Below are 13,767 nucleotides of genomic sequence, written 5' to 3' on the forward strand. Positions count from 1 at the left end.
ATGGAAATTGGGGAAAAGGATGGGAAGCTAGATCCACTCAAAACAAAGCAAATCCACGGATCCAAACCAACAAAATCTCAACACACCAACAAATCACAAAAAAAATTGGGGCTATTTTTGGTGGGGAATTTTTCGAATTAGGACGAAAAACAACAAAACAAGGCTAGAAACACAACGGGGAGGCTCCGAAGATAATCGTGGCTCTTGTAGGGTGGCTAATCGGCCTCTGATCTTTTCACGAAAGGAGTGGATGCGAATACTCCTCATCGTATTTCCCCCTCCCCGATTTCTTCGTGAATAGGACGCTCGCCAATCCGCGCGGAGAACACTGAAGGAGCGCGCCCAAACACGAGGGAGAAACATTAGCAGTGGAAACATTAACCCAAGGAGACCTCAACCCACCCCATCGTCGCTAGATTCCTCGTCAATACCGATTCGGACATTGTATTGAGTAGTTCGCGACGTAACCCTCTCGCATCTATGCTAGGGACGACTTGAGATAAATAGGGTAACCGCTAATTCGCTCGTCAGTAGAACGAGGCTCCTTCGCAGTCTCTCTCCCTCAAATTGAGGGTTCATTCCGAAGTTCCGCCGTTGCCGTAGAGCATTTCCTCTCTCCAGTTATTGTAGCGCTTGTCCGAATCATTACTCTGGAGCAGGTCAGAAGTGGATGGTGTGCAAGACATGTCTCTCAGATTCACAATACCATAGCCTATAGCATCCTCCTTTTAGTCTCACTCAGTAAATAAGTTGTGTCAGTGGATGTGCCTGTAGCCTGTACTACTGTTATATAGTAGACTCTAGTAGGTGTGTCTATGATAACTGACATAGCGGGTGCATATGGTGCTCAGCGGTCAATTTGCATGCGACGGAGACAGGTGAGCCGTGGATCCTCCTCGAGGGTGGGCCCGTACCAACTCTGTGTGGCCGATTGTCTTGTGCTTCTTCTCGGTATACTACTGTGTCGCCCGTGACAGGTGCCATGTTCGCCGAAATTGTTGTCGCAGGGCTTGGATTGCGGCGGATATGTAAGTGTGGCATCGCCGGAGATAGTAGCTGTGGCTACACAATGTATACCGGCTGTCATCACTTCGGTCGATGAACTGTTCCGCCGAATGCTGGAGTAGGGCCTGTAGGCTTCTGCAAGGTGGCGGTGCAATGGGTCCTGGCTCTAGTGTAGTTCGCAGGTTAGTGACGTTGCCGAGTGCGCCGTGGATGGTTCCGAGGGGCGCCTGGATCGATGTACATGGCTCCTTCCTCTTTGTCGTTTCTCTCGAATCCGTCCGGACTTGGGACTTGACAGTGCCTTCCAGTAGTCGCAAGGGCATCTATCGGGAGGCCCATCTTGGTGCCCCCTAATCATGCCCACAACACCTTGGATCTCTCCGCTAGTAGCCATGTCTCCATGGCACCTCGCAAAAGTGGAAGTTCGCGCGACCGGCGCGACGCTTATCCCTGTGTTGTTGCGCCTAGCGCTAGCTGCAGGAGTGCTCGTGCGTCATCGCGCTCCTCCAGTCTGGTGTGCGTAGGGAGTTCGTAGGCTGGCGTCATGGGATATGATTATGGGATAGCCTACCGGATCAGTGCTATATTAGTATATGTGTGAGTCCGAGTATTCTTGGTCAGGCCAAATATAGTGGGTACACTCTCAGGGCCTCCCCAATAACACAGTGGTATGCGCCCAAAAGTTGTGTGTCATGTCTCATTACAACTGACAACTCTGTGTGGGATTATGAATCGCTAGTGGAAACACTGGTTTCGCCTTCATGAGATAATAAGAATCCTCTGGATAGCCTTCCGTTTACCGAGTGCCAGCGTACACTGAGAATGATAGGCCTTGCGCGCACTGAAATATGCGCAAACGAGTAAGACCATGTCGTGCATTGATATATAAAAGAAAATAAATACGAAAAAACTGATTTTTTTTGCGCGCAAAGCATTGACAAAAGTTTTACATGCTTGCAGAATTTCATGTTGAAAAGACATTTTTAGAAGTCATGAAAAAAATCAGCACTCCAAAATGCTTTCGAAAATAACATTTTGGAACATCAATTTTGTTTCTTTTTGCCACGACTTTCAAAAATGTGATTTCAAGATGAAAGTTTGTGAGCACGTGAGACTTTTGTCAATGTCTGTACCTTTGAGTTTTACTGTTCATCCATTTAAGCTCAGGCTTAGAAACTCCATATCGGGTTTTTCTTTTCAGAAGGTTCTTGAAGCCAGAAGATCCAGAAGATCTATGCATCAGCCAAGAAGAACACTTCCAAAGTTCTAAGACCAATCATGATTTTATACATCTTCGTAGAAGAATAAACACTAGAATTCTAGGGGTAGGTCCACTTAGGCCAACTCCAACGCGCAACCACAACAGAAGTGTCTGTTTTGTCCGGATTCTTTGGGTCAGCTGTGGGCGCGTTGTCCTGCTGAGCTTGTCCAAATGTGGCTGTTGTGCCCAATCGGCTGATGCATTTCGTCCATCCGCCAGAATCATTGCTACAAAAATAAAAAATAAAATTAGGACCCGCGGCTATAGTCATGCCAGCACCCATAGTTCATGTCGGCTAGAGTGTGAGCCTACAAAAAAACGCCCCGAGTTCATGTCGGCACACTTGCCGGTGCTCAAAAAACGACCATTCGCGGGCCCTAGTTCAGGCTGGCACACAAGCCGACATGCAAAATGATGGCACTCTCGACCATAGCTCAATCATCAAGCTCGAACAATTCTTTTTGCTTCTTCTCGAACCATGGCCTTCTCCTCGGGGACACCTTGCTCAAGTCCACCTTCATGATCTCCATCTCCTTCGCCATGAAAGCGAGCACCACCTCTTCTGCTTTGGTCGCTTCAATCTCGAGCTTCTTCGTTTGGATGGCCTCTTCCATCTCGAGCTTCTTCGCGTGGATGCTCGCGGCGACTCTACTTGTGGAGAGCGAACATCCGACGAGCCGGTGCTCATTGCGGCCATGGCGGTGGGGTAGAAGAATGGTCGGTGTGGGGTGACTGAACACCTTAGAGGAATTGGAGTAGTAGGTGCCCCGCGCCATCTTGCTCATTGTTACGTCATTGGGCGTCCTTGCTTCTCTGCGCATGGCGGTGGGGTAAGAAGGTCGTGTCTGAATCCCATTACTGCCGCATGGCCTTGACGATAGGCCTCGTTCTCCTGGGCGGAGGCCTTCTATAGCATGGCAGCGACCTTCCTCTCCGCATCTGCTGGCCCTTCGGCCGACCCTCTTCGTTGATTCTTGGGAAAGCTCCTTCGGCATGAGCACCTTCTTGGGCTTCTTCTTATTCTTCTTCTTCTTCTTCAGGCACACGGGGCAGGCGACAATGGCGGCCGAGATGGCGTCGATGGCAGGGCGATGGCGGGTGGCGAAAGGGAGGGATGGTTTTTGGGAGGGAATGGGAAAATGGGGAGGAAGTGCCCCTGACGGGCGGGCCAAGGGGAGGACAAGGTCTGGTGTCCCGCACTCCGCAGCCTATCCGTTTCGACGCAAACCGTACCCAAATTTGGGCCTGAAATGTGTCGTAGACAAATGAAAAATAGATGCCCGTCCATTTGCATCCGCGCATTGGGCCATGCTTCTGTCCGTTTCAACCCAAACGGACATGGTCTGACCAAATGAGGTCGCGCATTGGATTTACCCTTATCCATGCCATCGCCATCTCGTTGAGTTCTGCCGTGAACGGTAGTGGAGAAGAATGAATTGCCAGTGAACTTGAGTGACATAGGCCTATGAAACAAGTCTTCCAGGTTTTCCAAAGCCAAAACTGCTGAAGAGAAATCTCAATGTTATTGCAAAAGGAGTGAAGATAAGGTATGCATCCTGAAGCCTTTGGTCAAGCCATTATCAGTCCAAAAAAGAGTGGAGTCGCCACAAGTAGGTGCACAGATACCATGCTCTTTGTAGACAGGCAACAGTTTGAGAACAACTTTCCACCAAAAGGAACCCAAAGCTTTGTTACTAGGAAGACAATTTGGATAGTAGGTTTTCTGGATAATGTTGACCCAAGAGGTGTCCACTCCGTTGAAGAACTTGTGCAAATATTTCATCAGAAGAGCTTGATTGTGAATGATGATATCTAAAATACCAAGTCCTCCATGGGATTTAGGCAAACAAGCTTTATCCAAGAAATCAGAGTCAGCTTCTTTCTCTTCCGATCCATACTTTCTTCAGAAGCAATGTGTCAAGTATTTGTTGATCAGATGGACCACAGAGAGGATGCACATGAAAAAAATGGCATACCAAAGAAGACTAATTTAGTTAATTTGTCACCATAGAACAACAAGATGGCACGGCAACTTAATCTAGTCTCAATCCTTTAGAGCATGAGCACAAAGTCTTCAATTCTTGGTTTAGAGAGGCTCAAGTTATGGATCCTATATGGACGACAGCGTAATCCAAGGCAGGCAAGCGCGTAGGTGAGGGCTGCAGAAGTCCAACAAGCCTAGGCTGGCAGCCAAAGAGGTAAAATGACGACATCGAACAAAGAGGGTGTGGATGCAAAGCAAAGGAGAGGCTCGGTAAGGGATTTCAGTTGGCTGAGGATGTCGAAGTCCTACGTGGCATAGGTCCGGACACCCACAAACCTCCAGACGTGTGTTGGAGATGCCCTTAACTTGTGTGCCTAAGTTACGGCGTTGAGTAAAATAAGACTTCGATTCCGTTAGCGGCTTGCAGTCATCGTAGTAGCCATATCTGAAATATAGAGTAGAGTATGCAACAGTGATCTCCAATTCAGTTGGATCCGACGAACCACAGCAGACACAACGAGGCGGGCAATTTAGCTGAGCCCAATTCAAACCAAACCAAAACAAGATCTTGACAAAATGGTATCAGGAAGAAAACCGTGCATAAATCTACTTCAAAAGATGTCTGAATTCCATACAAGTTAATGCACAAGCTCTAGTACCGCTAGCCCTTGCTTGTGCCCCATAAACTTTCATATTACGATACTGCTTCACTCTTAACAGTCACTCTACCATGGCATCAGCTTTTTCCTTCGTTGGCGGCTTCACATTTTTGGCTTTCTTTCTACCTGTGGAATGAAGCTCGAGTGAATCTTTCAACCAGACAAACGCAGAATAGGAGTAAACTTCTCAGTCAATTCAAAGATAGAAAATTGGAGCAACATATCAGTGTTTGATGTATCATGTTACTTGAATATCAGAATAACTAACCTTTGCCTTTCAATCTTTTGATCTGTATTCTTGAGTTTTTCTTCACATTAAACTTCATCTGAGACTTGTCCTTTGCAGTTTCCGAAGATGCTGTATGTTAAAGTACAAAGATAAGCAATAGCACTGCAATGATGAGCGACACGCACGGGCACACACAAATAAGTGATGGCAACAAATATATGAAGAAATGACATCAAACAACACACTGAAACATTTAACCAGAAATAAATAAATGGAAGACAACATAGTTCCCTCCATAAGCAGCAGAGAGAATTAGGTCCATCGGCACTCATGGTTGGTCATGAACGCGTCCCAGTGCAAAACAAATACTCCCTCCGTCCCATAATATAAGAGCGTTTTTCACACTACGCTAGTGTGAAAAACGCTCTTGGGACGGAGGGAGTACATCATTATGTTGCAAAATCAAGGACAATACAAAATAATAAGGGGCACGAGTGGCACATATAGATAGTCCTGTCCTAGCTACTTTTTCAAAATGTACACTGTTTTTTGCTTTTACGATAATTTATCATAATATACTAGAAACACAACTACACATGTAAATGAAATACTAATACAGGAATAGCAATACTGGATGCTTTATTTACTATTTTTTTTATCTCATGATAATCCACGGCAATGCCATGGCCTTAGTTTGGTATGGCAATTTTCTAAACATGACTGTTTTTGTTTAAACTACCTCAATGGGTACCAAGCATAAATGCCACTTCTCAAATGGTTACCATGGCTTGGTAACTACAGCATTCAACAATATAGAGTTATGACTTGTTTCTTCTTGGAGTAAGTACAGTTATCACTAGGCAAACTAGCTAGCTGGACTAAACTAGTCGGAACTTACAAGAAGGTTATGCAGCCCTACCATCAGAAAAATCTATCAAGAGCAAAATAAGAGTCTTTCTTCGCAAATGAAGAATAAAATCTTTAGCAGAGAAAAGGAACCTAGGAATCAGAATAAAGTAGACGATGCCATTGAAGCTGTAAAGAAGCGAGGTAAATGACACTACATAATTACATATGAACTTTATCACTACCATCTGGGCACCAGCGTAAATTCAATTAGTATAAATATAGATGGGTACCATCAATTCATCACTAGTTCTTTTTTTTGTGGCACTCCACTAATTCAGACATCTTCACACTGAAGCATACCGAGCAGAATTCAAGAAGTTGGATAAATCAATATCGTTTTGAAACATATTTCATCATGATAAAATAGAATGCAACCAAGAAACAGACATTTCAACACCAAGCAAACCTAGGAAACATAATGTGTCACCCTGAGCCTTAGCATCCTATCTGCAACACCAAATTTAACTGGTAACTAACTGTTCAACCTAAGTGTACCATTAATTTATGCCACTAGTAGACTGACAACAAATAGAATCATTTTACAACAAGGTAACACTCTAAGTTATGCTTCGACCACCATTTTATCATACCAGTGTAATCAGTAATCAGAGCTTAAAAAGTCGAGATGAACATTACAGACAACATCAAAGCAAGCATCAGCAACATCACCAATGTTACGATTACCATGAATGGCTCAACTGAACCTAAAAGAAACGCACAACACATGACTCGCCAACAAATTCCATATATAACTTAAATGGACGACCTCACGACCATGTGGCAACGCAATGCAAAAACACTACGATCAAGGGAATGCAACACATCTAGAGCAAATGGGCAATGCTCCCGAATCACTAGTAACCAAATTCTCGTGCAAATTACGCAGGTCTACAGACAAATAAGCAAACTGGCTAATCCCCTCCATTCGGCTCGAAATAATCAAGCAAACCGAGACTGTACCTTCAGCAGACACCATGTCGACGTCGCCCATGTTGTTCTCCAGCGCCTTAACCATCACAGCCTCCTTCTGATCCTGCACCAAACAAGCATCAGAGCGCCACCAGGGAAATAAGTAGGAGGGGAGGCGGAAGGGGATAGAACCTACCCGGTTGAGGCGGCGCAGGAGCTTGCGCTTGCGCTTGCCAGATATGGCGATGGGCGCGTTGTGGTGCTTGAGCTTGCCGGAGTTGGGATCCCCATGGGCGCGGCGCTTGCGGTCATGGCTGGACTCGCGCTTGCTCTTCTGCACCACGTTGTACTTGGCCATGGCGGCGGGGGGGTCTCGCCCGCCGCGGAAGAGGAGGAGAGGAGAGGAAGCCGACCGAACCCTTCCGCCCCGGCCTTTAACCCTTCTCTACTGCCTGGAGATTCGCGCAGGCACACGTGTCTGCTCGGCCGCTTGAAGATTCGTGCTACTAGGGCATGCCTGCCCAAAGTGTGACATCTTTTTTTTGCGAGGGTGCTACTTGTTGTATGATGTTGTAATTGCACGATGCATTGCTCTTCGTGCATAGTCATGTATATATGATGTATAAAGTAGTCCTCGGACCTCAACTATACAAGAAACTAGGAGGTGGGCTCAATACACAATATGCACATAACACATATACTCAACATCCACCCACCCACCCATCCCCCCCTCAGTCGAAGCGGCACCGCTGCTGACGCAAAGACTGGACCGAAACTCCTCAAATGATGCCGTAGGCAAGCCCTTGGTCATGATATTGGCAAATTGTTGGGAAGTAGGGACGTGTAAAACACGAATATGGCTAAGGGCCACCTATTCCCGAACAAAATGAATATCCAACTCAATATGCTTTGGTCCGTTGATGATGCACCGGGTTAGCGGAGAGGTAGACCACCAAGACGTTGTCGCAGTAGACTATCGTGGCACGGCCAACAGGGCAAGAGAGCTCCTGAAGCAGCTGGCGAAGCCACGAACACTCGGTGACGACGTTGGCCACCGCACGATACTCAGCCTCAGCACTGGAATGAGAGACTGTAGGCTGCCACTTGGACGACCACGAGATAAGTGAGGGTCCAAGGTAGACACAATAGCCCGAAGTGGAGCGACGAGTGTCAGGGCAGCCCGCCCAGTCTGCATCGGAGTAGGCGGTGAGGGCGGTGTCGGCGGAGGCGTGAAGCGTGACGCCAAGATCCATAGTGCCACAGATATAGCGGAGAATCCGCTTGACGGCAGCCCAGTGAACGTCTCGAGGAGCATGCATATGAAGACACACCTGCTGCACGGCATACTGGATCTCCGGTCAGTCAGAGTGAGGTACTGGAGAGCACCAACGATAGACTGATAGAAAGCAGCATCCGAAGCAGGAGAACCATCCGTGGCAGAAAGCTTGGCCTTCGTATCAACAGGCGTAGCGGCGGGCTTGCAGTTAAGCATGCCGGCGCGCTCCAGGAGCTCGTGAGCGTACTTCCGCTGATGAAGGAAGAAGCCATCCGGACGGCGCACCACCTCGACACCGAGGAAGTAGTGCAAAGGACCCAAGTCCTTGATGGCGAACTCAGCGCGAAGACGAGCCGTGAGCTGACTGAGGAGACCAGCCGTACATGCCGTCAGGATGATGTCGTCGACATAGAGCAGCAAGTAGGCCGTGTCAGAGCCCTGATGATAGACGAAGAGCGAGGCGTCCGAGCGGGTAGAGCGGAACCCAAGCTGGTGGAGAAACGCCGCGATGCGCTGGTACCAAGCGCGCGGAGCCTGCTTGAGTCCGTACAAGGACCGCGAAAGCAGGCACACGTGGTCGGGAAGCGCCGGGTCAACAAACCCGGTGGGCTGCTGGCAGAAGACCTGCTCCTCGAGGTGACCATGGAGGAAGGCGTTGGAGACGTTCATCTAGTGCACCGGCCAAGCACGGGAGACCGCAAGGTGGAGAACCGTGCGTATCATGTCGGGCTTGACGACCGGAGCGAAGGTGTCAGTGAAGTCGATGCCAACATGCTGGCAGAAGCCACGAACGACCCAACACGCTTTGTGGCGATCCAGGGTACCATCAGGACGGAGCTTGTGTTTAAAGATCCACTTCCCGATAATCATGTTGGCGTGCCGGGGACGAGGAACAAGCTGCCACGTCCGGTTGCGCAACAGGGCGTCAAACTCCTCTTGCATCGTAGGCATCTAGAGCGGGTGACGAAGAGCGGCTCGAAAGAAGGACGGCAACGGCGACGGCTTAGAGGTGGACGCTGCATGGACGTAGTCATCCAAGGCATAGCGTGAGCTTGGACGAAAAACACCCGTACGGGCTCGGGCGGACCGGCCACAGGTGCCGGGGGGGAGGGCACCGAAGGCGCCTGGGGCACCGAAGGGGGCCGAGGGCGCCGAGGAAGCCATGGGCACCGGGGGGGCCGGGGCGCGAATGCTACGGCTATAGGGGGCGCCGTGTAACGCCCGGATAATTAAGCTACAGTGAACCTATGATAATGATGCCGCGTCACCTCCGTTACTGTTGCTAATCTCGCATCAGTTTAGAATGTTTCGAATTCAAATTTGAATTTTTGTCAAACATCAAAAGTTTTCAAACACTAAAACTATAATGTTCGGAAGGTGCCAATTAATGCCTAGGTATTTATGGTGAAGGAACCACGCTTTTACGGAATGCCTAAATATATTAAAATGAATTAAATTAGAAGGGGGAAAATAAATAAAAGAAAAGGAATAAAACAAAAAACAAAACAAATACAAAAAGAAAGAAAAGGGGAACCCCCACTGGGCTTCGGCCCACCAGGCCGGCCCAACCGGCCACCCCCACTCCCAATAACCCCCACTCCACCCGGTTAAATTATAGCCCACTCCCCACCTCCCCCACGACGCTCTCCCCTCCCCCTCCCCTGATCCAGATCGGATCGGGGCACGATGCCGCCGTGCGCCGCCGCCTTGCCCTCGTCTGTCGATGTTCGGAGCCACCACGACGGCCTGCCTCCCCGTCGCCGGTCGTCTCTGTTTTCCTCCTCAACCCCACTGCCCTGTGCCTTGCAACTCCTTGTGAGCCCCCTCCTTCTCCTCTGCCCCGCTCCGCCGCACACGTGCGCCTCGCCCGCACGCCGCGTCCGCGGCTGTTGGGGAACGTAGTAATTTCAAAAAAAAAAAATCTATGCACACACAAGATCATGGTGATGATAGCAACGAGAGGGGAGAGTGTTGTCCACGTACCCTCATAGACCGAAAACGGAAGCGTTAGCACAACGCGGTTGATGTACTCGTACGTCTTCATGATCCGACCGATCCAAGTACCGAACGCACGGCACCTCCTAGTTCAGCACACATTCAGCTCGATGACATCCCGCGAACTCCGATCCAGCAGAGCTTCACGGGAGAGTTCCGTCAGCACAACGGCGTGGTGACGGTAATGATGTTGCTACCGACACAGGGCTTCGCCTAAGCACCGCTACGATATGACCGAGGTGGAATATGGTGGAGGGGGCACCGCACACGGCTGGGAGAGATCAACTGATCAACTTGTGTGTTTAGAGGTGCCCCCTGCCCCTGTATATAAAGGAGCAAGGGGGGAGGCCGGCCGACCCTCTATGGGCGCGCCAGGAGGAGGAGTCCTCCTCCTAGTAGGAGTAGAACTCCCCTTTCCTACTCCTACTAGGAGGAGGAAAGGAAGGAGGAGAAGGAGAAGGAAGGAGAAGGAGGAAAAGGAGGAAAGGGGGGTCGGCCCCCTAGTCCAATTCGGTTTGGGCTAGGGGGGCCGCGCGCCCTGCCTCCTCTCTTCCACCACTTGGCCCATGAGTCCCATTACTTCTTCCTCGTATTCCTGTAACTCTCCGGTACCCCCGAAAATACCCGAATCACTCGGAACCTTTCCGATGTCCGAATATAGTCGTCCAATATATCGATCTTTACGTCTCGACCATTTCAAGACTCCTCGTCATATCCCCGATCTCATCCGGGACTCCGTACTACCTTCGGTACATCTAATCACATAAACTCATAATACAACCGTCACCGAAACTTTAAGCGTGCGGACCCTACGGGTTCGAGAACTATGTAGACATGACCGAGACATGTCTCTGGTCAATAACCAATAGCGGAATCTGGATGCTCATATTTGGCTCCCACATATTCTACGAATATCTTTATCGGTCAGACCGCATAACAACATACATTGTTCCCTTTGTCATCGGTATGTTACTTGCCCGAGATTCGATCGTCGGTATCTCAATACCTAGTTCAATCTCGTTACCGGCGAGTCTCTTTACTCGTTCCGTAATACATCATTCCGCAACTAACTCATTAGTTGCAATGCTTGCAAGGCTTAAGTGATGTGCATTACCAAGAGGGCCCAGAGATACCTCTCTGACAATTGGAGTGACAAATCCTAATCTCGAAATACGCCAACCCAACAAGTACCTCCGGAGACACCTGTAGAGCACCTTTATAATCACCCAGTTACGTTGTGACGTTTGGTGGCACACAAAGTGTTCCTCCGATAAACGGGAGTTGCATAATCTCATAGTCATAGGAACATGTATAAGTCATGAAGAAAGCAATAGCAACAAACTAAACGATCAAGTGCTAAGCTAACGGAATGGGTCAAGTCAATCACATCATTCTCCTAATGATGTGATCCCGTTAATCAAATGACAACTCATGTCCTTGGTTAGGAAACATAACCATCTTTGATCAACGAGCTAGTCAAGTAGAGGAATACTAGTGACACTCTGTTTGTCTATGTATTCACACATGTATTATGTTTCCGGTTAATACAATTCTAGCATGAATAATAAACATTTATCATGATATAAGGAAATAAATAATAACTTTATTATTTCCTCTAGGGCATATTTCCTTCAGTCTCCCACTTGCACTAGAGTCAATAATCTAGTTCACATCGCCATGTGATTTAATACCAATAGTTCACATCACCATGTGATTAACACCCATAGTTCACATAGACATGTGACCAACACCCAAAGGGTTTACTAGAATCAATAATCTAGTTCACAACGCTATGTGATTAACACCCAAAGAGTACTGAGGTGTGATCATGTTTTGCTTTGGTGTTGCATCTTACACCTCAGCAGTACTCTTTGGGTACTGTTAATCACATAGCGTTTGGTAACTAGATTATTGATTCTAGTAACCCTTGGTGTGTCACATGTCTAGGAACTGTGTAATCACAGAAACCAATAAAGCCACAATGGTAAAGATCCTTATTTGTGTGTTTGCCATCTCCAGTGTGTTCGGAGGCGTAACCGATGCGTCGCGGGCTGGGCGTCGGTGTGGTGTTAGCGGGTTGGACTCAGGGCCGGAAGTCGTTGGCAATGGCGCGGCGGATCGCGTCCAGGATGGTCGCGGTCCTGCTATCACCATCCCGTCGGTGCCGCCGTCTCGGATTTGCGCCGCGTTTATGCGGCGCTTTCCGCACCTTCCACCCTGACGCTAATTGCTGAGCTCAACGGATTGCTCGGGACTATCGCCATTGATGTATATATCATATGCTTCGGTGGGTTATATTTACTAATGATAATCGTACGACCGCCATCGTTATTGCTGGAGTTTCTGCCCGTTCACCACTCAGGATAGTCACAGCTCAATACACACGCTCGGTGTTCCAGAAATAACCTCGCGTGGCGTGAGGCCTGCGCGTATATTGGTTTCGTAGTGCAGAATGTCAGCAGCTCTGGTGAGCCTCTTTGCCTGTGTGTGGCTGAGGCTTCTTGGTTTCTTGAGGCTTGGACACTCGTGATAAGCCTTCAGACTGCACACTGGCTTCAGGAGGTGCAGTTGCCAATGGCTTCACTCTTGAGATTTTGGGAGAAGCGGTTGGTTTTGAAGCTTTTGGCTTCTTCTGCTTTGGCTTCGGCGCAGTAGGGGCGTCATCTGACTCAGTATCTGCTGGAGGGTCATTCATAGCAGTCCCTTGGACTAGGATGCAAGTGATGAGGCCTGCAAGATTGGCATATGGCCCGATGATATTGGGATCGGCGTCGCGTGTGCCATCTGCCCTTGGTGAGGAGGGACCAGGGTTAAAGTTAAGCCCAAATTTCTTCTTGTTTATCTTCGCTGACTGTTGTGCAAACTGAAAGTTGCGCTTGAAGAGATTATCATCGCGGCACCAGAGAAGTGATGACGGATGTTGCCTCAGCTGGCTGTGGTCCTCTCACCATGCATGGATAGAAGCCTTGAGCAATGGCTTCGACTCTGGACCTGGGGTACCAGATTTTTGTATAATACGTCTCCCCACGGTCTCTTGATGGCGCACTTCTCCGCATATTCCTGAGTGACGAAGCGGTAGTGGAACCATTGCTCTGCCCAATATCTTCGAATCCATTGGATTCGTGTCTTGCGCTGACCATAGCTTTTCTTAGGATCAGTTTTGTACATCTCTGCCAATTCATCAGGCAGATCTTTGGACGTTTCACCACGTCGCTGTCTGCCTCCCTTCCTTGCTGCTGTTTCTGAAGCCATGAATAACTTGGAAGGCTTCAAGATGTTCAAAGGCTTCAAAGGCTTCCTTTTGCAAGAACTGGCTTCAGGGAGTTGATGTGATGCTGCAAGTACTCTGCAAATGAATGCAGACTATGAGAACCAAAGGATTCTCCCACGGACATGTACCTATGACAGCATTAAGGTGCGAGGGAAGGGGAAGAGGTCATATGCATTCTCAGAAGATTTTGAAGATAAATCGGTTTAGAAGACATTGACCTCATTGTGCGAAGACATTCACTTATAGATAAGAAGTTGGTTCCAGATTTG

General features: G+C 48.5%; 1 protein-coding gene across 1 annotated transcript; it reads right to left on the reverse strand.

Moving 5' to 3' along the window:
- Nucleotides 1–4,832: 4,832 nt before the first annotated feature.
- Nucleotides 4,833–7,398, reverse strand: LOC125535017. Its single transcript, XM_048698082.1, has 4 exons — nucleotides 7,153–7,398; nucleotides 7,008–7,080; nucleotides 5,178–5,267; nucleotides 4,833–5,035 (listed from the first exon to the last, which is right to left on the reverse strand). The coding sequence occupies exons 1-4, from the start codon at nucleotides 7,312–7,314 to the stop codon at nucleotides 4,971–4,973; spliced, it is 390 nt and encodes a 129-aa protein (XP_048554039.1). The 5' UTR covers nucleotides 7,315–7,398; the 3' UTR covers nucleotides 4,833–4,970.
- Between the last annotated feature and the right edge of the window lie 6,369 nt (nucleotides 7,399–13,767).

This window comes from Triticum urartu, chromosome 2, assembly GCF_003073215.2.
Source record: "Triticum urartu cultivar G1812 chromosome 2, Tu2.1, whole genome shotgun sequence".
Lineage (NCBI taxonomy): Eukaryota > Viridiplantae > Streptophyta > Magnoliopsida > Poales > Poaceae > Triticum > Triticum urartu.

Bases quoted from the DNA above. Each gene is read 5' to 3' on its own strand.
- LOC125535017 (XM_048698082.1), bottom strand. From the start codon at position 7,314: ATGGCCAAGTACAACGTGGTGCAGAAGAGCAAGCGCGAGTCCAGCCAT. The intron at 7,081-7,152 runs GTAGGTTCTATC...TGTTTGGTGCAG, and splicing joins TCCTGCGCCGCCTCAACCGG to GATCAGAAGGAGGCTGTGAT. The intron at 5,036-5,177 runs GTTAGTTATTCT...TTCATTCCACAG, and splicing joins CAAAAGATTGAAAGGCAAAG to GTAGAAAGAAAGCCAAAAAT.